The 22,141-nt window shown below is 60.9% G+C and overlaps 1 protein-coding gene across 4 annotated transcripts in view; it reads left to right on the top strand.

Annotated features, from left to right (window-relative positions):
- Positions 1-10,424, top strand: part of ZFR2 (zinc finger RNA binding protein 2) — a 36,137-nt gene extending 25,713 nt beyond the window's left edge. For 3 of the 4 annotated variants that reach the window (XM_032306197.1, XM_032306189.1, XM_032306217.1), the window contains 10 exons: positions 433-565; positions 1,243-1,433; positions 3,768-3,939; positions 5,754-5,892; positions 6,774-6,871; positions 7,316-7,411; positions 8,025-8,136; positions 8,721-8,818; positions 9,411-9,608; positions 9,979-10,424. In XM_032306197.1, coding sequence (XP_032162088.1) covers positions 433-565; positions 1,243-1,433; positions 3,768-3,939; positions 5,754-5,892; positions 6,774-6,871; positions 7,316-7,411; positions 8,025-8,136; positions 8,721-8,818; positions 9,411-9,590 — 1,219 coding nt within the window. In that variant the 3' untranslated portion in view covers positions 9,591-9,608; positions 9,979-10,424. Of the gene's footprint in view, positions 1-432; positions 566-1,242; positions 1,434-3,767; positions 3,940-5,753; positions 5,893-6,773; positions 6,872-7,315; positions 7,412-8,024; positions 8,137-8,720; positions 8,819-9,410; positions 9,609-9,978 lie in introns of those variants that run through there. The other variant, XM_032306206.1, reaches the window with a different exon arrangement.
- Positions 10,425-22,141: the final 11,717 nt, after the last annotated feature.

Below are 22,141 nucleotides of genomic sequence, written 5' to 3'. Positions count from 1 at the left end.
GCCCTGACCCCGGTGTCCCCCAACCCCGGCGTCCCCTGACCACCGACCTATCTGTCACGCCTTCCTCCACCCTCTGGAGCAGTTTGAAAGAGTTTTCCGATGCTGTGTCTGATCGACGGAAGACCTGGGCAGCGTCTGAGCTGGGGAACAAAGCTCAGGACAGACCTGGGGCTGCCGTCACCCGCTCCTTCCCCACCTGTTGCCCTTGGCCTCTGTCCTCCGGGCCCGCATCGCCTCAGTCTCCCTGGGCCATGGCGGGCGTTGGGCAGGCCCGTGTCATGGGCCCTGGGGGCCCCGTCAGGTGGAGGCATCGCTCTCTGGTGGTCCTGGAGCCCCGGCCTCGCTCAGTCTCTGGATGAGGCACGCTTCTGATGCGACAAGCCCGGGGTCCCGCAGCCGCTTCGAGCAGCTTTTCCCCCTGGGTCCCTGCAGGCGCCAGGAGCTGTGCAGGAGGCGACTGGAGGAGGGGCCTCAGGCCCCCGATGAGCAGCCTGGACCCTCTTCGCCCGACCGGCGCTCTCCCTCCCTCGCCAGCAGGCCGGGGGCACCGCCCGGCTCACCTCTGGTGGGTGGTGGCCTTGTCCTCGTGCCAGAATGCCTCCTGCTGTGGAGGCCCCACGGGCAGCAGCCTCCTCAGGCCCTCCCTAGAAGGACCCAAATCCCTGACTCCTCCAGGAGCGAGGAACACGCCTCTGAGCCACGACCCCCGAGAGGTGCCCGGGGGTGGGTGCTGGCGGGGCCTGAGGGTCACAGCCCAGCCCCATCACTGGTCACCAGTAAGAATCCCAGGCCCGGGCCCCATCACTGGCCACTGGAGTTCCCTTGGCTCCCAGGCCCAGGTCACCACTTCCCTCCGGAGCCCTCGGCATCCGTCCGTGCAGGCTGGGCCCGGGACTGGATGGGAGCTGCCTGTTCCCACCTTGCTGGGGGGAGGCGGCCCGCTGAGTTGGCTGCAAAGCCTCTGGCTCCGAAATGGAAGGACGTCACCAAAGGGGAGCCCGCGGGCCCCACGCGGCCCCACATTCTCGCCAGTCCGCCGCCTCGTGGGTCCCCATCCTTCCTTCGCCTGGCTCTCTGCTGCCCCTTGCTGTCACCCCCAAAGCCAGCCTGACTCTGGGGGCTCTCCAGGGCCCCCTGCTGCATGTGCCATGCCTCAGCGGGGCTGACGCTCACCTTGTCCCCTGCGCGCCCGGCGCCCGGGGCCTCGCCGCCTGCTCACGACCAGCCCGCCTTTCCCTGCAGTCCGCACGGCGGCCGGAGTCCAGCGATGACCGGCACGTCCTGTGGAAGCACGCGGCCATCTACCCCACGGAGGAGGAGCTCCTGGCCGTGCAGAAGGCCGTCTCCCACTCGGAGCGCGCCCTCAAGCTGGTGTCCGACGTGCTGGCCGAGGAGAACTCCGGAAGCCCAGTGCACGCGGGCGGTGAGCACAGGTAGTGGGGGGTCACTCTCCGTTCCCCAGGCCCCAGGCCGACTGAGCGGGGCAGGGAGGCCCCCCGGGTGGAGGGTAGGGGTTCTGGAACAGGACGTGGCTGGTGGGGGGCGAGGCGCCTCACTCTGATCGGCTTTGAGCTCTCCGAGGTCCCTGGGACTTCCCAGCCTGCGGACAGAACTTTCCCCAAATGGACGCTTCCTATCCAAGGTGCATCTAGAAATGTTCCTTGTGAAGGGGGAACCAGTCTGTTTCTCATCTGCGAATGGGAAACTGAGGGTGATTCTTTTCTTCTGAGGGTCGGTGAGGTCCCCGAGCGGGAGAGCCCCCGAGCGCCCGCGTGAGTCACTCTTACAGTCGCTGTGGCTGTTGGGGCGCGGAGGCCTCTCCACCTGGGATCTGGATGAAGTCTGTCTTCCAAGTCCTTTCTCTCTGGGTGGCCGCCCTTGTATGATGCTCGAACACGCCGTGCAGCTTACGTCTCAGCCACGCTGGCGGGGACCGTTCTGGGGCACGGACAACCTTGTGCGCCCATCACCCTGGTCGGCCTCCGCTGCTGGCGGAGATCCGTCCTGTTACATTCCGTGCGCCCCTGCCCCTGCCTGGCACCCCCTGCCCGCACTGCCCGTCCCCGGGGCTCCACCCGTGCTGGACACCGCACGCGTAGGCCAGAGGGGTCCTGCAGCGTCTCTCCATTCGCAGCCGGCTGGTGCCACTCAGTTCCTTCTTGTTAGCACAGTGTCTGCGTCCTGGGGGAGCTCACGTGTGCCCTCGGGTGCGAGCTCCCCTGGCCGTCCCTGGGAGAGGGCCCCTCCTCCACCTGCGCGGTCAGAGAAGCAGGGGTGCACCCAGCCCCCACCGGCGTCCTCGCGCAAGGTGCAGGGTCCCGTGCCAGCTTGTCGCGGGTGTTGTGTGTGCACGCCCACGGCGCTCAGCCCAGCCCCTGCAGACTCCTGTGGTCCGGTGACCACACGTCGGCCTCCACGAGGTGCGTCCCAGAGCCGCCCCTTCACGGCCCCACACTTCCCCTCCCCGAAACCTCCCAAATGCCGTGTCCTCGGGGAAACAAAGCCGGCCTCCTGCCCAGCTCTCACGGGATGTTTCCATCCCATCACGTGTGCGTGGCGGCCCAGAGGCCAGGAGCTGGCCCCAGAGAGCGCGGGCCCCTGTTGTGACATAAGAGAACCGCGGCGCGGTCACACTTGAGCAGCAGTCCCGCACCGGCGCCAGGAAAGCAGGCTCCACAGAGACCAGACTGTGGGTTTGGGGCTGTTTGGTTTCACAGTGGGTGTGAATTGAGATCCAGCTTGATCGATAGCCTCTGAGTCTCCCGTCGGCGGCCCGCCCCCCGCTCCCATCCCCTGCCCTCTGCCCTCCCTGGTCCTTGCCCCAGGCCCGCCGTCTCCCGTCTGCGGGATACCCGTGACCTCCTGGCCCGGTCCTCGGTGGGGGCGCTGGGCTCCAGCACACATGGTCCAGAAGCCGACAAGAAATGCATAAATGGGGGCACTTCGGGGGCCCCGTGGGTTAAGCATCTGAGTCTTGATCATTTCAGGGTCGTGGGTTCAAACCCCAAAGCTCCTCACGTGCAGCCTACCTAAAAAGAAAAAAGAAAGAGAAATACATAAATGAATTTTAAAACAAAAAAAACCCCAAACCAAAAACAGCTCCTCCTCTCCCCAGGAGTGTCACAAAGCGAGCAGCAGCCGCTCCTGGAGCTGCGGGGTGAACGTCCCCAGGCAGAGGGCCCAGCGAGGGAGCAGCCTCATGGGGCTGAAGCACAGGGACCAAGGGAGGCTGGGGGTCGGGTTGGGAGAAGCTGGGGTGTCCCCCACCTCCCCCCTGCAGAGGGGCAGCACCGGGAGGGGCCATGGGGCAGAGGCGAGCTCAGGCTCCCACTGTGGTGAGCTGGCCTGGGCTTCAGAAGGGCAAGCAGGGGCCCGGGTCAGGGCGCTGTGGGGCAGGGCCTGAGGGGAGCGGGCAGGCTCCCGGCCAAGGAGCTGAGGTGCGGGGCACAGTGACCTTGGAGACGCTAAGGAGGACACAGAGCCCAGGGCCCCAGCTGGCTGAGACCAGGGGCCACGGCGATGGCCACTGGTGGCCTTCCTCAGAATGCAGATTATCAGGAAGGAGTAAAAACCAGCAGTCCTTACTGGGATGTGCAACTTGGTGGGCTTGTCCCCAGGGGCGCAGGCCCATTTCACAGATGGGGAAACTGAGGCAGAGGCCCTGCAAGGAGCCTGTGAGCACAGGAGCGGGGGGACCCTGGCGGCGGCCCCTTCTCCCGACCCCTTTCCCCTGCGGGTCTCACACATTTGCGGGCTTGTCTTGACAGTGGTGGCTCCCCCTCTGCGCGGGTCCTGAAGGGCGTGATGCGGGTTGGCCTTCTGGCAAAGGGCCTTCTGCTGCGGGGGGACAGGAAGGTGCGGCTGACCCTGCTGTGCTCGCAGAAGCCCACACGTGCCCTGCTGCAGAGAATCTCGGAGCACCTGCCCCAGCAGCTTCCGGTAAGAGCCGCGGGGCCCAGGTGGCCGCCAGACGGGATGGCCTTGTTTCCAGGCGATTCGGGCTGTTGGACCCAGACTGGGTTGTTTTTAGAGAAAAGTTGACGAGATAGCGAACCCCGGGGTTCCTTCATAAAGCGAGTCTAGGGTAAAAGAAAGGAGGAAGGTGTTCTGTCTCTGCGGATGCCGACTTACCAGTCGTTACAGGGGTGAGTGGAGCCGAGCCCGGCCCTGTGAAGACCCGTTTGGGGACTGTGGGAGGGACCTGGGCTCCTCTTCTCTGGACTGTTCTGGGACGATCTCGGCAGAGACCGTGGTTGGCGGAGGACCAAGTTTCCTGGGGCGGGGGTGGGGCGGGGGGGGCGGGGGGGGGCGGGGGGGCGTTCTCCTTCCTGGCGAGTCTTTTTCTGCGTCCCCAGAAAATCCAGCACTGGGGGCCGCACAGACCCAAGTCCCCCTCCCAGGGCCCCCACTCTGGTCACGAGCAAGCTGACATCCAGTGTGCCACTTGTGAAGAAATGGAAGTCAGATGCCAAGGCAGGAGCACTGGCAGGGACCGGGGAGGCACATCAGACAGGATGGGGGGAGCCATGTGTCCTGATAGGAATGGGGCCTCTAGGTGGGAGCCAGAGACCGGGGGAGGCCTTGAAAGATGGGGGAGCAGTGGTCCATGTAGAAGGACCTGCATTTGTGGGGCCTGGATCACACCAGGCCTGAAGGCCGTATAGGCAGATAGGCCTGCGTTTCTCAGGGAAGTGGGAAGGCAGGAGGGCTTTGAGCAGAGGAGTGACACACCCCCACTTGGCTGATTTAAATACCCCTTTTCATGGCTCAGTTGGTTAACCCTGGACTCTTGATATTGGTTCAGGTCATGATCTTGGGGTCAGGGGATGGAGCGCCACGACGGGCTCCATGCTCAGGGGGGAGACAGCTTGAGGCCCTCTCCCTCTCCGGCCCCTGCTGCTCCTCCCACCCCCCCTCTCGCAGATGAGTGCACCAGCTCTTTATTTATTCGAGAGAAAAATCAATAAAAATCGATTTAAATAAATCAGTAAAAATCAATTTCAATAAATCAGTAAACACCTCTTCCCTTCACACCCATGGCATGGTGGTTTCCTGCTAGCTACTGCACGGCTGTGAGTGTGGCTCAGATGCAGCCTCACAAAGGCAGCCCAGGCTGTGGCTGAGCATTTCAATGCTGTCCATCCATAACTTGAGGCGCCCCTCCGTGTAGTTGGACATTCAGGTCATTTCCAGCGAGCAGGTAAACTTGTACACATGTGAGAGCTTATTCCAGGAGCAGAATTGCTGGCCAAAGGCCTGAGGCCAGATGCTTCTGATAAATGTTGCCAGATCAGCCTCCACCAGCAGATTATATAGATGGCCGGGTTTGCCAGCCCAGCTGTGCCGCAGACTGTTGATGTCTGTTCTCCCAGGGGACAATGGTAGCTTGTTATAGTTTTAATTGTTCTCTCTTACCATGGGAGAAGTTTGTGTTGTTGCATAAAGAGGGTCATTTCTATTTATTTTCCTCAAGCTACCTGTTATGTCGCACACCAGTTTATTTTTTTAATTGGATTGCTGGCCTTGTTGTTGATCTGTGGGCGTTCTTTACATATGAAGGCCCCTACATACTGGGTTTGTTATCTGTGCGCGTTGCTGTGTAGGTGTGCTCCTGCAGGGTCGGGGCTACATGTAAATCCCCTGCCAGTTCCAGGCCCCCAGCACAGGGCCCAGCCCTCGACTGTATCCTTGCTCGTTTACCGGTGCTTCTCAGCTGGGGTGACACGGACTCAGGTTGCATTCGCCCTTCACAGATGGTGACAGAAGACAAGTACGAGGTCTCCTCTGACTCCGAAGACAACATCATCATCTCCTCCTGCGAGGAGCCCGGAATGAGGGTCTCTGTGTCGGTCACCTCGCCCCTGATGCGGGAGGACCCTTCCATGGAACAAGGTGCGGCCAGGCCTGTCTTCCAAACTTGTCATTCTCGAACCTTCTTCATGATTGTTTTGTCTAACCTTCTTCTTTAAGTCAGTTCATTTTTGTCACTTAAATTTTTCAAGAGGAGCACCCTTGAACCATTGGTGGAAAAGGTTACCAGTTGTCATAGTCATAAAAAAAAAATACCAGGGATAGAAAAATATTGTTAAATTCTAGCTGAAAGCCCCGCTAGGCTTTGCTCAGACACATGAACAAGGGGCAGACTGGGCACGTGGGGAAGTGTGAGTGGTCCGAGGCCGCTGACCGGGGCTGGCCGGAGGGAAGCCCCGCTGTGGCCCTCCCCCGTGGGGGTCCAGGGCTGGCTGTCACCGGAAGGGAGCTTCGAAAGCCCCTTCTCGCAGACACACCCCTGCTGGCCGCATCTCAGCCTGAAGGAGGGGTTGGTCTGGGACGTTTATGCACAAGGGCCACTCCGTTCCATCGCCTGACCTCTGTCTGCGGTCCAGGGCCTCCTGGATCAGGGAGGTGGGTGTGGGGTCGTGGTAAGAAGGCAGGAGAAGGTTCGCGAGTCGCTCCCAGACTTGGGGCCTTCTCCGTCAACGATGACACCTGTTAGAATCTGACCCACTTTCTCCCTTGCCGTGATGCACTTGGAAGTGCCTGGAAGCCTGGCTTCATCCATAGCTTCCCAGCTGAACCGTAACTTGCTCACCACGGGACGGCAGAGGGAGAGGATTTGCAGAGAAGTAACTTCTCTGGTCCTTGCGGTGTCCTGGAGGGAAGACAGTGTGGAGCCCTGGACCTTCCAGAGACCCAAGGGCTGGGGCCACACGGCCCAGTGAGGCGGGAGGAGGGGGGGAAGGGCGCCGTGCCCACATGCTCTTTCCTCCTAGAGGGAATGCAGGTGCCTCCGCCCGACCCAGGCGACGTCCTGAGCCCGGAGAAGAGCCTCCAGGCGCTGGCCGCCCTCCGCCACGCCAAGTGGTTCCAGGTCAGGGATGGGGGCAGTGGCATGGGGGCTCTGCCCTGTTGCTCAGGGGAGTGGGCTCGGCATACAACCAGGAAGGGCAGCCATCTGCACGGCATGTCCCCGGCTGGCCGGCCGGCCTGTGTCCCCCTGCCCAGCATGAACCGACACTCGTGTCAGGAACGTGGCCAGAGAGCTCGCTGCTCGGGGCTGGGGCTGCCACGGCCCCTGATCCACCCGATGGCGGCTACTGGGGGCTCCGATGGGGCCCGTTGGGTTGGCGTGGGGTCTCTTGGGGAAAGGACTCGGCTCCCAGCTGCCACGCTGGAGGCCAGCCAGTCTGTGCCGCCCCCTCCCCACCACCGGAGTCCCTCCTGGGCCTGGCTCACAGCCCTGAGCGGCCACCCTTGTGCCCGGGGCCCCGTACACGTGATTCCCTGACCCGACGCTGTACTTCTTTTCCCAAAGGCTCGTGCCAGCGGCCTGCAGCCGTGCGTGATTGTGCTCAGGGTCCTCCGTGACCTCTGCCGGCGTGTGCCCGCCTGGGGGGCCCTGCCGCACTGGGTAAGGCACCAACGCGGGCCTCGTTTAGCCCGAGACACATGCCCCCCGCTTCCCACGGCTGGGCTGTCCAAGCGCCTGAGCAGCGGCTCCTAGTGCCCCCCTCCCAGCCTCCACTCCCTGCCCGTGTGCAGCGGGGACAGGGTCTTGACACCACCCCCTTACGGACACGAGGTCCGTGCTGACACCGAGAGGAGTGGTTTCCCTCTAAGTCTAGAAGCGCCCCCAAGACCCTGTGTGTCCCTGCAGGACCCCTCCAGGCAGGGCGGCTCCCTGGGCTAGGGGGCACGCCAGAGCAGCTCGGTGGGTCATTGGGATCCCCAGCTAAATGCACGAGGGTCCCAGAGAGCGGTTCTTTTAACCCTTGGGATGCTGGCCCACGGTGTTTGCGTGCCTGGGATTAGCTGAGGAGTCGGAGATGTGGAGAGCGAGGTCATTTGTGCTCAGCCAGGCCCCAGGGAGGGGAGGCTCCAAGGGTCCCCCTTTGTTGCAGAAATTCAAGGGGGAGTGGCCCTGAGGGAAGGAGCTCGGGGTCCCCTGGAGACCCTGCCCAGCCCATCATTGCTGCTCTCACTCCGGTTCAGCACGGTGTCTCTGCTGTCCCCACACTGCCCAGGCCATGGAGCTGCTGGCGGAGAAGGCTCTGAGCAGTGCGTCGGGGCCCCTCAGTCCTGGGGACGGCATGAGGCGTGTCCTGGAGTGTGTGGCCTCAGGGACACTCCTGGAAGGTCAGTCCCCCTGCCGGGGAGCCCAGAGCATGAGAGCGCACTCGGGAGCCCTGTTCAAGGCAGACAGGAGGACGGGCGGACAGACCCATAGGCTCCAGGGGAGGCACGTGGATGCACCCACGGAGGAGGGCGGGGCGCGGGCTGTGGCAGGAGAGGGGCCCGCCCTGGGGCAGCACGGCCCTGGTTCTCGGGGGGCCCTCCTGTCCTTTCTGGAGCGCCCCGGGAATCTTGGCGAAGGAAACGGCCAGGGTAACATGGATAACGGGCTGTAGGCAGGGGTGTTCACGCCGTGTATTTTCTACCGCCAAGGGGAGACCCCACACCGCCCCGCGGTTGAGATGTTCGATGCAGAAAGGGAGTTCCCGGGTTGTTCCAGTGACGCAGGATGGTAGCAGGCTAAGAGAGTGGAAGCGAAGCAGTGACCCGTCCATGTGGTCACACAGTGTCAGGACCCGTCCGTGTGGTCACACAGTGTCAGGACCCGTCCATGTGGTCACACAGTGTCAGGGGCGCAGGGACCCGCGGTCGCGGCGGCCTCTCACGGGCTGCTCTCTCCTGTGCTGTTCCCACCGCCCCTCGCCAAGACGGGCCTGGGCTCCAGGATCCCTGCGAGAGAGACCAGAGGGACACCCTCGGGGCCATGACACGGCAGCAGCGCGAGGACCTCACGGCCAGTGCCCAGGTGGGACAGCAGCCCCGGCGACTCCACAGGAGTGGGTGCGGGGAGGTGGCCCCCTGTCCCCACCCCTGCAGAGTTGGACAGCCTGTGGGTAACACGACTGCTCCTGGGGGCGGGGGAGCCCAGCTCAGGGCCGCGCACCCGGGGCCGCACTGGCTCGGACTTTTCCCCGGTGCCCCCCGAGGCCCTCCTGCCCGTGCTGTGCCACCACCCAGCCGTGGCCTCCAGCGCGACTGGCCCCGCCAGCCCTGAGCGCCCGGTTGTGGGTTCCCTTTTGTTGGCGGGGGTGTAAGCTCTCCCAGCGGCCCGGAATCCATAGCGGGCCTGGCGCTCACGATGCACCCCAGACTGGAAGCACCAGGTTGCTTGGGATCTGATTGGGATCTGAGGCGAACGGGAGATGCAGGGTTTGGGGTCCCCGTAGAGGGGCAGGCAGGGGCTGATGCCCCGAGGGGTGACCTGGCAGTGTCCTGCCTTCCGCTGACCCCAGGGAAGCCCCCTACCTCTCTTCCGCGGTTGTGGGAAGCGCCCAGAGCCCAGGCGGCGTTGCGGGGTGCCAAGGGGTGGGGGGTGCTGACCCGCTGTCTGCCCCCAGCATGCCCTGCGCTTGCTGGCGTTCCGGCAGATCCACGCGGTCCTGGGCATGGAGCCTCTGCCGCCCCCCAGAAGCCGGCCGGGGCCGCGTTTCCGCAAGAGGCTGCGGGAGGCGAGTGCAGCCCCCGAGGGTGACGTCCAGAGGAAGCAGGGCCGGCCGGGCGAAGAGGGGCCCGCGTGAGCAGCCTCAGCCCTGCGTGTGAGTCCCTGGATTCATCCTGACGTTGGACCGTCGTGTTTTCTCCATGGGTTTCTTTAAAAACACTTGTGTTTCAGTCCTCAGTGAAACCCTGTTATCAGGGCGTGAGAGCCACGGGGGCCGCCCCCTCCCCACCCCACGGCCCCTGCCTGTGTGGGTTTCCGAAGTGTTTCCCTTGGATCCCGCACTGTTCATGCCCTTGAAATCCTGCTGAAGGGCCTTCTTGGCTGGGGAGGCAGGCCAGGGAGAGCAGGGGGCTGGGGGCCCACCCTGAGGGCACAGCCGGGCCCCCAGCCTAGGGACCCCACCAGCTGCCAGAGGTCTGCAGGGCCTGAGCTGGGTGGTGTCTCTCCCGCTCTTGGACCCTCAGGGAGGGTGCTGGAGCCCAGCGGTGGTGAGGGCGTGGGCTGGGCGCTCCCCTGGCCCCCCAGAGATGTCCGTGACCCACAGCCCGCCCTGACCCCGTACCAACGAGCGCCTTCGAACACCGCTGTCTGCCGCTTTGCATTCAGGCCTGGGCTCTGCCCTCGTTCCCACTCGGGTGCGGCCGATGCAGGCCCAGGGCTGGGCCTGGTGGGCGTGGGGACACCCCCAGCCTCCGCCCCGATGCGGCCAGACTCCCTCTCTGCCGCGGCGTTTTGCCCAGCTGCCCGGGGACCCTGAAGGAGAAAAGCCCATCTGGGCTCCATCGATCCCTTCGGTTCCATATCTGTGTTTAGGGGATGGCGGGAGCCTGGCTCCGCGTCTCATGTGCTGCTGGAGCCGCCCGAGAGCTCGCAGGGGCTGGGGTAAATAAATCGTGTCTGTTGGCGTGGACTGTGCGCTCTTCCCTTGGGGTGCAGGTGCCCCTGCGGGCCCTCCCGCCACTCCCTCAGGGCTCCGGGCAGGGAGCCTGCCTCTCTCTGGGCCTCGGGCCACAGGTGTGAGCAGCGAGAAGAAGGCCGAGGAGCTGGGCTGCCCGGAGGCTGCACCCCGACATGTGGGTCCCTCGGGCCCTCCCCACACCAGTGTGCCCTGGGGACCCCACCCGAGAAGCAGTCATCTCGCAAGTGCCCCACGGCTGCTCAAGGAACCCATTTTGGCCTGGTCCCAGAAATGAACAGTGGGCCCCTGAGTGGGAAGGTGGAGGGCCTGGAGGGCTTCCCGGGGGAGGAGGTGGTGGTTTAGCTGAATTGGGGTTGGGGGCTTTCTACCTGCAGGGCCCCTATGGAGGGTTCCTTGGAGTTTTCCCAAATGCTCATTGTGAACCTCATGAGGGAGGGGGGGGTTCACAGGGAGAGCTTTGGTCCCAGGCTGAGCCGACAACTTCAAGCCCCCGAGGCCTCCCCAGGCAATGGCACAGGCGACAGCGCAGAGAGCAGAGAGGAGGAGGCATGGGGAGTGACACGGGTCAGAGCATGGGCTGGTGCACAGACCAGCGCTGAGAGACACCAGGACCCCCTTCTCAGAGCCGGGCTGGGGACTGTTAGCGCCTCGTGCTGGCGAAGCCCAGCCTTGTACTATCCGGCCGTTATCTGCTGCAAGCCGGAAGCAGCCGGCCCCTGTCTAACCACTGCTGTCTCCTGGGGAGGGCGGGCCGCTCCCCTCTGCCTCTGGAGCCCTGGGCCTCCTTCCTGGGCAGAGGGCCCCGGCCCCCCTGCCTCCTGTGGGCACTCTGACAACACCTAGGAGTTGTCCTACCCGCAGCCACGTATGGGGCACAGGGGAGGGTCCCGACCATCTTCACTTCCTGCGGCAGAGCTTCACCGCACCCACCCCCCCTGCATCTGTCCATGGCTCTGCCATTCAACCAGCTCCCCAGGCTCACCACCACCACCGGGGAGTCCTCCCGGGTTCCTCTGTGCCCCACTTCCGCCTGCCATCATGGTGACCCATCTGCTGCTTCATTCCTCCGGCAGTAGGAGCTCAGGATAAAACCCCAAATCCCGACAAAGCCCCACAAAAGCCCATCTGCCACCCTCTTCCTCCGTAACTCCGCTTCAGACCCACCAGCCCCTGCTGTCCTCAGACCAGCCAAACCTGTTCTCACCCCAGGGCCTTTGCACATGCTGTTCCCACTACCTGGTAAGCTCTTCCCTGACCTATATGGCCAGCAACGCCTTCCTTCCCTCGGGTCTCAGCCCAGACGTCGCCTCCTCACAGACTCCCTGAGCACCTCACCCTGTCACGTAACCACATTCGTCATCTGCTCACCACACACCACTGGTTGCGGTCCATGCGTTCCCTGCCTTCCCCCAGGGATGGGAACTCTGTGGGCAGGGAACGCATCCACTTCACTCGCTGCGGTATCCCCGGGTCTAGAACCTACCGAGTACATAGTAGTCACCCAATAAATGTGTTAACTGCTTGAAGCCGCGCTCTGACACCCAGAGAGGAGTCTCACTGTCCGAGGAGCGTGCCTCCCGCCTGAGAGGACGCTGTTTGTTGCCATCTTATCCCAGGAGACCGTTGTCATGGTTTGGGCGAGAGGCTTCAGCGAAGGCAGGGGCAACAGGAGGAAGGGGCGGGAGGATGGCTTGGCCCCCCGGGGCGAGGACTTGGCGGCCGCGACCATCCCACCTGCTCCGCCGTGGAAAGCCGGGCATCCCCCGCTGCTATGACCCGCACGCGGTTCCCAGCAGGGACAGCTCTGGGAAACCCCGTAACCCACGGTTCGCTGGTCCCCACCCCTGGCTCCTGGGGAAGACAGTGAGTATCTTCACCACCGAGTGGTCTAAAACCAACCCTGTTGACAGGGAGTTAAATCTTTCCCCCCCTAGCAACTCCAAAAAAATAAAAATAAAAATCAAGCAGTTGGTTAGCGAAGCCTTGGGTCCAGATGGATGAAGCGTCTGGGGGAACGGAGCTCCCTGCAAGCCCGAGGAGGGGTCGCTTCTGATCTTCCCTCTCCAGCCGGGCCCCCACCGGCGGAGGACCCCGGAGCGAGCCGCCCCGCGCAGGCGGGCAGGAGACGGGGAGACCTCGGGCTGCGGGCCGCGGGCCGGAGCCCGGTTGCTAGGAGACGGTGAGTGTGGGAGCGGTGACGCTGCCGCGTGGGCGGGGCTGCCGCCGGGCCTGGCGGGCCGCGCGAGACGGAACCGGCGGGCGCACCTGCCACCCCGCTCGGAGGGCAGCCGGGAAAACCCCCGCGTCCTGGTCTGAAACCCCCGCTGGCCGAGGCAGCGTCTCCGCAGGCTTGGCCGCTCGGGCTGCCCTGGGGTGGGGGGTGGGGGCGCCTCCGAGGTCTCCCTGGACGCCTGTGGCTTGGCTGCCCCGGAGACTTGCGGAGCGCGGGTCTCTCCTGCGGTGGAGAAGGCGGCCTGGGCGGGGGTGAGGAGCGAGCCAGTGCCCCGTTTGTCCGGCCAGAAAGAAAGCTCTGGGAAATACGAAGGTATTTGCAGCGCGATGTCACCGCAGCGGTGTCCCCGCAGGCCACAGGGCGCACGTGCCCCACGTGCCCGTCAGCAGGTGGATGGACACACTCGGGACAGTCCACCCAGACTCTGGAAGAAAGGAGGGACCCTGACCCCTGCCACGACGCGGAGGGACCCCCGAGGACACGGGGCTCAGCGAGAGGAGTCAGACCCAGAAGGACCCGTTCCTCCCGCAGGACCCCACTCCCAGGAGGGCCCCAGAGGAGTCGCGTCCACACAGACAGACAGGAGAGGGTGGGAGCGGGGGCTGGGGCAGGGGTGGGGCAGTCTGCGCTTCACTGGACGGAGTCTCCATGTGGGGGACGGAAAGTTCCGGAAGAGGACGGCGGGGGTGGCCGTGCAGCAGCGCGCCCGAGCTCTCTGCCGCTGAGCCGCGCGCTTGCACCGAACGACGGTAAAGACGCTGAGTTTCACGTCGGCTTTTGCAGCGGAGAGCTCGAGTGCGCTGGGTTTTCCATTACGCAGAAGGCCACGCTTCAGGACGACGGCAGAGGAGTGACCCGGACCAGCCCGAACACCCCGTGTTTCCTTCCTTCCGGTGTCTCCCGCGCTCTCGGGTGCGGAGCGGCTCTCGGTACCGCCGATTCCCGCTGTCCTCTCCTTGACCCTGACACAACGCGGGTTTCTCGGGGGGTTTCAGTGCGCTCAGATGCTTTGTCCGATGTAATACTTCTGCAGACCTTACCACGTAATTTTTACAGTCGTGGCAATGACCGCATAACTTAAAACTGCTTCATTTCACAGTGTACAACGCAGTGGTTTTTGGAGCTTTTGCAGAGGAGTGCAAGCATCACCACTATCTCATTCCAGAACATTCTGTCACCCAAAAAGAAGCTTCACCCCCATCAGTAGTCACGCTCCCCTCCCCAGCACCCTTCCCGTCGGTGGAGGAGCCTGGTCTGGGCGCATCGCCCGCGTGGACTCCCACCCCGTGTGGCCATCTGTGTCTGGTTCCCTCGCTGCGCATCCTGGGCTCGGGGTCCGTCCCCAGGGCAGCGCGTGGGGGCCTCGCTCCTGTCCGCAGCTGGTATTCCGTGTGTGGCGGCCACAGCTTGTCAGCCCCTCCTCGGTGATGGACCTTTCGGTTGTTTGCACTATTTTGGCTACTATGATGAGATGTAATTTTTAAAAAAGATTTTACTTATTTATTTGAGAGAGAGCGATGGAAAGGAAACATGAGCAGAAGGAGCAGAGGGGAAGCAGCTTCCTGCCGAGCAGGGAGCCTGATGCGGGACTTGGTCCCAGGACCCTGGGATCATGACCTGAGCCCACGGCAGACGCTTCATGGACAGAGCCACCCGGACGTCCTGGAAGAGATGTAATTTTTGACAGATGCGTAGTATTCCATAAAAGGACAGTACCCGAATCTTAGCCACCCCCTACTGGTGGACACTTAGACTGTTGTCAGATTATAAACAACAGCATGACAAACACATTCTTGTACAGTTGGGATTCTGTCTCTCCCATAGATATCCCAAAATGGAACTTCTCCATCAAAGGGCACGAGCGTGTGAAGGCATCTGAAACTCCCGTGGGCAACATTACGTTCCCCCAGAGCATTGCCGGTCTCCCTCTGGTTAAATGAAGGAGCCCTGTTCTCCGCCCCCAAGCCGGGACTGTGCGTTCTCATTTCCAAAATATCTTCTTCGCATGGACCGAAGTGTAGCAGTTTGGTTTCCTTCTGTGATGTCTTCCCGTCCCACGGCCGTTCTCCCGTCTTCTCGATTACGCAACACGTGTTTACGGAACATCTGTCCCGCGCCATGGACCGCCACTCACGTGGCTTCCGCAGATCTACCCGCGAGAGTGTGGATGCGTGTTCCGTGGCAGCAAGCACTTGGTGCCTTCCCTGGGAGGACCCAAAGAACCAGAAGCTGTCACTTCCTGCATGAGGGTGTCTCCAGTGTCAAGGTGGTCCTTGAACATGTGAGCTGTGGGTTGGGGGGCGGGGGTCAGGACAGCTCATTTCGCCTCCCGAGCCTCTGTAAAGCTTAATCAAAACCAGCAGTACCAGCCTTGCAGAGCTAGGGGAGGACTCAGTAGTAAAATGCTGTTTTGCACACTTGCTGCCCAGAAAGCTTCTGCCTCTGGGACGCAGGGGTGGGGGAGGCCCGGTGGAAAGGTGGAAACCGGCGATCGAGATGGAAGTCGCGCATTGGAACCGTGACCCCTTTAGCTTTCAGAGCAGTTGTTGCTGGTGTTTGGGACTCCCGAGACCAGTGTCCCATACTCAGCCCAGAGTGAAGCCACCCTAAGGGCAGGGCATCTCCTACCACCTTTGCAGCACGTGCCTCATAAATTCTAGCTAGTGAGAGACTAACACACAAAAAGAGGAGAAAAAAGTAACTTGTTGGAGGAAGGAGACAGAACAGAAGGAAGCAGCTGGAGAGAAGCCCTTCTGCAGGTTATCCTTGGAGAGCTTGTAGAAGACACCGTGGACAGGAAACAGCTCTACATTTGGATTTTGAAAAAAGAACATTCCAGGGGTGCCCAGCTGGCTCAGTCAGAGGACTGTGTGACTCTGGATCTCGGGGAGGTGAGTTCAAACCCCACGTTGGGTGTGGAGATGACTTAAAGCGAAGAAAGAAAGAAGGAAAAAGAACATTCCAAGAACTAGAAAAAGCCCTTGGAAGTTAAAAACCTGATAGTCGAGATGGAAATGTTGGCAAGCTTGGAAGAAAAAGAATGAAAAGATGAAAGAAAAAAGGCAGGAAGCCCAATATATGACAGAGGAGAGACTCCAAAGTGGGAGAAATCACCAGGGACGTCATTTGAGAAAGGTTGCTAGGAATGGAAGACACGACAAAGCCCACTAACTGCCCAGCACAAAAAGTAACAGAAAAAAAAACCAACCCCTCACACCAAAACCACACTTTGAAAGTGCAGGGTGTGGTGAAGGAGATTCTACAAGTGTCCAAAGAGAGAGGAACAATGTGACAAGCAGACAATGAGGAAACAGGGTAGCTTCGGGTTGTTCAACTGCCCAAGACTGGAAGCTGGAAGCCCAAGACAAGGGAAAGCCACCACCAGCACAGTGTCCTCAGCCAGAGCACCAGTCACACGGGAGCGTGGAGGGAATATACCTTCTCTGGCAATGCCTAGAGGTGCACATTCCCAAAACGAGGGCACAAACCAAGAAACACGGAGATCTGGACCCCAGAAACAGGAGCGACCCCCTAGGAGCCCCCAAGTGCTGAAACAGTGAAGGGCCAGGGGTACAGCCGGGCTGCAGCTGGCCCCGAGTGGAGAAGTTCATTCCGCTGGAAAGCCTGGGGGAAAGAGAGTGACATAGACACACAAAACAAAGGCAATTACTAACTTCAGGAAAATAACAAAGCCAGTCCTAGAAAGCAAAAGTGTTCTGTAGTGTTTATTGATCTGCTGCAAACAGTTTACCTGAGACTCTGCTATGTGCCAGGCTCCAGAGACAAATGACTGACCAAGTCAGAGACCGTCCTTGCCCTTGCTCATGGAACATATGTTTTGTCAAGGGGGCCAACGCCAGTCCGGAGGGCAATCCACAGGAATGAGTAAGACAGGGTCGCAGGCAGTGGTGTGGGCTCAGATGGCGGGGGGTCGTGATGGGTGGTCAGTAAGGGTCTCTTGGAGGAGCCGGTGAGTGGAGAAGGGCCCATCAGACCATGTCTCCAGTTGCAGAATGAACGATGCAGTGATTTTCCTCGAAAGAGCAGAATGTTCCTCCACCGAATCCCCAAGTCCCTGGCAGGGAGCAGAAAGCTAAATTTAAAGGTGTACTAATTGGGGCAGTCTGATCGGGCCAAGTGCTCCAGCAGAAGATCTGCTGGGGGCCCAGCAGCTCAGCTGTTCCCACATCTGGCTGCCACTGGCCTGCCTCATCCGCTCTCTAGAAAACTCCTTGGGGGTCTGTCATATATACCCAACATCTCGCTGGGCAGCGTGTGGGCTGTGGAGCCTGACAGACCTAGGTTAAAACTGAAGCTTGCCACTTCCTGTGTCCTGGGGTGGGAGGAGCCACAGAACCCTCTGGGCCTCAGTTTTCACATCTGTGAAATGGGTACAATGACAGTGTTTCTTTCCCTTCACGCGTGTCAGTCACTGCTCATTACCCCCACCCTTCCCCAATATTCACTGGCTTAAAAAAATACGTTCCGAGCATCTCCTGTGTGCCAGGAACGAAGGCCACAGCAATGAATGACACGGTCCCAAATCCCCACCCCTGGAGAGCTGATGTTCTAGTGAGGACGCAGCCAGTAAACGAGAAAAAGAAGTAAAACATGTGGTCAGTTAGACCATCGTAGCTCTCCAGAGCTATAGGGGGAGGGGATAATAAGTGTCAGCAGGTTGAAATATTCTAGGGTGCTGGGATATTGGGTAGGTCTGGGGAAGTATCCCAAGCAGAAGGCACAACTGATGCAAAGGCCCTGAGGTAGGAACAGGCCTGGGAGCTTTGTGGACACTTCCTTGACCCCTGCTGTAAAGACTACATTTCCCAGCTTCCCCTGCTACTAAATTTGGCCATGTGGCTAAATTCTACCCAATGAAATGAAGCAAAGGTGTCACAGGCATCTTCCAGGAAGAGTCCTTAAAGGGACTCTTCTCCCAGCTTCCTGCTTCCCATTGGCTGGAATGCAGATGGGAGGGCTGGAGCTCGAGCAGCCATCCTTGCTCAAGAGACGAACGTTCCTGTGCTGAGAAAGGCAGAGCAGCAAGACGTCAGGAGCCTTGGTTCCTGACACTGCCCAGGAGTGCATCCCTCAGAGATTAATTTCTATCTAATTCAAGCCTCTAGCACTTGGGGTCTTCCGTCCCTGTGCAGCCCATCCTACTGTCTGATATGTGAAGTGCATTGTTAACACGACTCCCTCTGTTCTTTGCCTGCGTTGAGTGAGTCCACACGCCTGATCAACAGCCCCAGCCAGCTGTGTGACCACAGACTAGTTGCTTTGCCTCTCGGGAACTCAGCTGCTCTAATCCTAAAACGAGAGGATTGGCTCCCACCAGACTGCCCGGAGTTAGGAGAAGGGGGTGTCCTACACGTCGGAACGGCCAACCTAGACAAAGAAAGGATGGGCAGAGCAGTGAGATTTGAATAAACAAGGACTGGCATTCGGGAGGGAGAGGAAGGGGGTCCCTCTGGGTTCTTCTGTTGCACGGGATGGAAAACGGCACTGGCAGACCCCGTGGAGGGAAGGCAGGTTTGTCGGCTCTTGGAAGGCGACGCCCAGGAGATCCCACTTCCTAGCTGGGTTCAGGGTGCCCTAATCTGACTCACGAATCCGTCTTAGTCTGTTTATTTCATCCTCCCACATGTGGACCCATTTTCAGTATTAGGAATCTTTTTGCTTACGAGTGGCAGAAACCCCTTCGGAAGCAACCAGAAAGCAACGAGTGGCTTCCAGCGCTAGTCATAGTGTGAGCTCGAGGCACGGCTGCTGCATGCAAGGGTTTGAATTCTTCCTGCAGGATTCTGTTCCTGCTTTCTTGTGGGGTGGGGGGCGGTGTTTAGGTTTGAAGCCAAGGCCAGGAAGGAGTTCTTGAGACGTCATTGGTGCAAAAAGGTGGTTTTATTAAAGCCCTGGGACAGGACCCCAGGGCAGAAAGAGCCGCCCTGGGGCCATGAGGAGGGACCCATTATATATTTTCAAGTTGGGAAGGGGTCAGGGATAGTGTAAGCCTCCCAGGTATTTTGGAAACGAGGCTCCGGGATCCTGAGGGTGTAGCTATTGTGGGAAGGGTCGTTCATTACCATTTAGTAAATCCTGAGCCACAAAAACCTTCAAATGTATATCGGTGGGTCTTGGGGGATGCTTGCCAACCTATATCTTGGGGGGTAGAGATAAAAGAAGTTTCCAAAAGAATTTTTGTATGTTAGAGTAGACTTATAGGGTCCTGGGGGTTGGGCCAGGATTGACTTTTTTGCCCTTGGCCAAGTGTCAACGTCAAGGCCATTGAGTCCCTAGAGGAATGTCACTCTGCCTCTTTCAAGGACTTGTCAAGGGGCTATAGGTAGTAAGGAAACGTAATAATTTTTCTTCTGCTTTTGTTTCGCACATCACTGGGCCTGGCCTCCTTCCCAGGCAGGCTGATGGGCTCGGTCACCCAGACCCGGTCCACAGCCCTCACACAGACACAGGAGAGCTGGTGTCTCCAGCGAGGCATCTCTGTGGGGCGTGGGAGCAGGGTCTGGCTCTGAGAAAGGTGCGGGCACCCAAGAAGGCTCCATAAAAGTGGTGCCGTTTGCGGTGCGCACAGGCGCTGGAGATGCCCGCTGGACAGGGTGGGAGAGCCTTCCCGGCAGAAGGGACAGCCGGGCCCCAAAGCACGCACATTCCTGCGGCGGAGAGTTGCCAGACCGCTGCGTGCTTTGTGGGAGCAGGAGACGAGGCCGGGGAAGCTGGCAGCCGAACCGGAAGAGCTCGGGGCGCTGGACCGAGCGTTTCAGGCTGCAGGAGGTCTGGAAGGATTTAGAGCTGGGGAAGGCCTTGGTCACCTTTTCACCCTTAGCCACGCAGGGGAAGTTGAGTGGTCGCAGGGAGAAAAAGCGGAGGCAGCTGGGGAAGCAGGGAGGGCCTTCTGGGTTCCCAGCCTGCACCAGGCGGGTGGCCTGGGGCGTCAGAGAATTTCTGGAGTCAAGTGGACAGGGTAGAAGTCTGGAGGCTGAGGAGCCCGGGACTGGGTCCTCCTGGAGTCCTGTCTGACGGTGTGGCTGCCACCTCTGGGATCTGCAATACCCATTTTGTCTTTGAGATTCCCAGTGGCCAATGCTTTTCATTTTTTTTTTAAATGATGATATTCATTAGATTTTTATGTAATGAGTTTACAAAGAATCACAGATATTGCTCTCACTTTATTTAAGATTTTATTTATTTATTTGACACAGAGAGAGAGATCACAAGCAGGCACAGGGGCAGGCTCAGGCTCCCTGCTGAGCAGAGACCCCCCCCCATGCGGGGCTCGATCCCAGGACCCTGAGATCATGACCCTAGCCGAAGGCAGAGGCTTAACCTGCTGAGCCACCCAGGCGCCCCGCAAGGGGCCAATTCTTGAATGCTTTCAGGAGTGGGAAGTTCACCCCTACTGTAGCTCTGACCCAAAGACACCAAGGACGCAAACCTATCTCCCCAGAGGCAGGAACAGCTCAGGGCCCCGTGCCCATATGCTGAGGGGTGGCGGACCCCCGCGCCCCAGGTTAACCCTTGGAGATTTGGGAACCTGGAGCCGTCCGCTGACGTCTGTCGCTTTCCATTCTCCGCACCTGTGATTCCTCTGATCCCTCCTCCTCGGGTAGGGCCTTCCAGAGCGTGGGACAAGGATCCCTGGGGTCCTGGGGAAAACAGACACTAAGTATGAATTCACAGGGGGGCAAACCAGCCCCTTTCAACCCTCTCCCTGTCTCCCCGACTGCATCAGAGAGAACGTCTCTCCGGGTGCTGGGGCCTTCCCAGGGTCTTACACATAAGGCTCCTGTCCTTGCTGAGCAGAGCAGGCAGGCCTCCATCATGGGACCTCTGTCTGCAGCCTCTGGTCTGAAACTACTGGTGTTACTGGGTTTCCTGTGGCCACTTTGATGTTTCTATTTCAGGCAAGTGATGACGGTTTGCCATATATGGTGGCCTCTGACCCAACTGAATGCTGGCTGCAGTGTCCCCCAGCCCTGGGTCCACAGCAAGGCCCATAGCTGGGAGGTGTGGCCATACGGGGACTCTCCCACAGCCCAGCCCGGGGAGCCCTGCTTACTGGAAATCCGCTGGGACATCTTCCCAGTTGACATCAGCCCCTACGCTGAATTCCACCACCTCACAGGAAAGAGGTCTTCTCCCTCCCTCTCCTCCCGCCCACCGGCCGGAGCTGGGGATAATCGGAGCTGTTGGGAGGGTCCCCTTCTGGAACTTTCCCTGTGGGCTTATTCTCTCCAGTATCACGGGAGCCGAGAGATAGGAGGGGACTGCCCTTTGGGTTGAGTCATACAGTGGTGATGGTGGGTTTCGACAACTGTGGATTCTAGAACCTCAATACATACAATTTCCTAGTTTTTGTTCTAGAATGTTCCATAATAGGGATGTTTTGCAATCCTGTAACTGGGCCTCTGTTCTGAGAAGTCACACGATGCCTTGGAGCCGGACACTTAGCCTTTTGGGCTGACAGAAGACTGAACGGGACTCAGGCTCCCTGGGCGTCCTGGGCCCTCACGCGCCTCCTGACGAGAGCCGCCCTTGTCCAGCGGACTCGGCCGGCAGAAGCGGAGCGATCGCTGGGCTGTGTGCCCTGGGGCCCGTCCGGCGCCCAGCAAATGCTCATCAAACTGTCGTCTGAGGTCGAAGCCCGCGCCGCCGGCCCTAGAACCCCGGGCAGAGCGGGGCTGACCCCGGGCAGGCTCCAGCAGGAGGCCTCCGGTTCCTCAGGTCCCCCTAATGTTGCCGGTGACCCTAACACACCGATGACCAGTGACATTCTTGAGCAACCGCTCCGCGCCAGACGCCAGCACCAACAACCTTCTTGGCAGAGGAGGTGGATGAGAAGGGCATATCGAAGTCCGAAGGGTCCGAGGCACAGTGTGGGCTCTGCGGCTTGCTTATCGCCCCAGACGGGCAACTCACTGTCCCTATTCCCCGCAACTCCTCCGCCCTGTGCGCTGCACCCGCTCCGCGCTCCCAGGCCCCTGTTTCCCAGGGTGGACGGGGTACGCGCCCCGCGGCACGGTGCCAGGGAGCGGCGTGGAGCCGGCGACAGCCCCGGGCCCCCGCCCGGGTGGGGCGGGCCGCGCCGGGGGCCTCAGGGGCGGGGCGGGGAGGGGAGGGGCCGGCGGCGGCGGCGGTGGCGGCGGCGGCGGCGCGCGGAGCAGACCGCAGTGCGGCCGGCGCTAGGACCTGCGGGGGCCTCCTGGGCCGCGGCGCCTCCCGCTCCCCCGCTCCCCCAGCCCTCCTCCCCCCACCCCAAAATGAGGAAACGGAGCAACTTGTTCCAAGTTGTGCAGCCAGGGCTGCCTCGGGGTGCGCAGCCAGCGCGCGGGGGCCCTCCTGGGTGTGGGCGCGGGGCGCGGCCCGGGGGCGCCCCCTGAACAGGTGAGCGCGGTGGCTGGGGGGGTGGAGGGGAGGTGGGGGTGAGGGGAGAGACTGCGGGGCAGTGGCGGGGTGTCAG

The sequence above is a fragment of the Mustela erminea genome, chromosome 1 (assembly GCF_009829155.1).
Source record: "Mustela erminea isolate mMusErm1 chromosome 1, mMusErm1.Pri, whole genome shotgun sequence".
NCBI classification, from domain to species: domain Eukaryota; kingdom Metazoa; phylum Chordata; class Mammalia; order Carnivora; family Mustelidae; genus Mustela; species Mustela erminea.
Note: the sequence above shows the minus strand (reverse complement) of the source record. Positions and strands in the feature narration are given on the sequence as shown.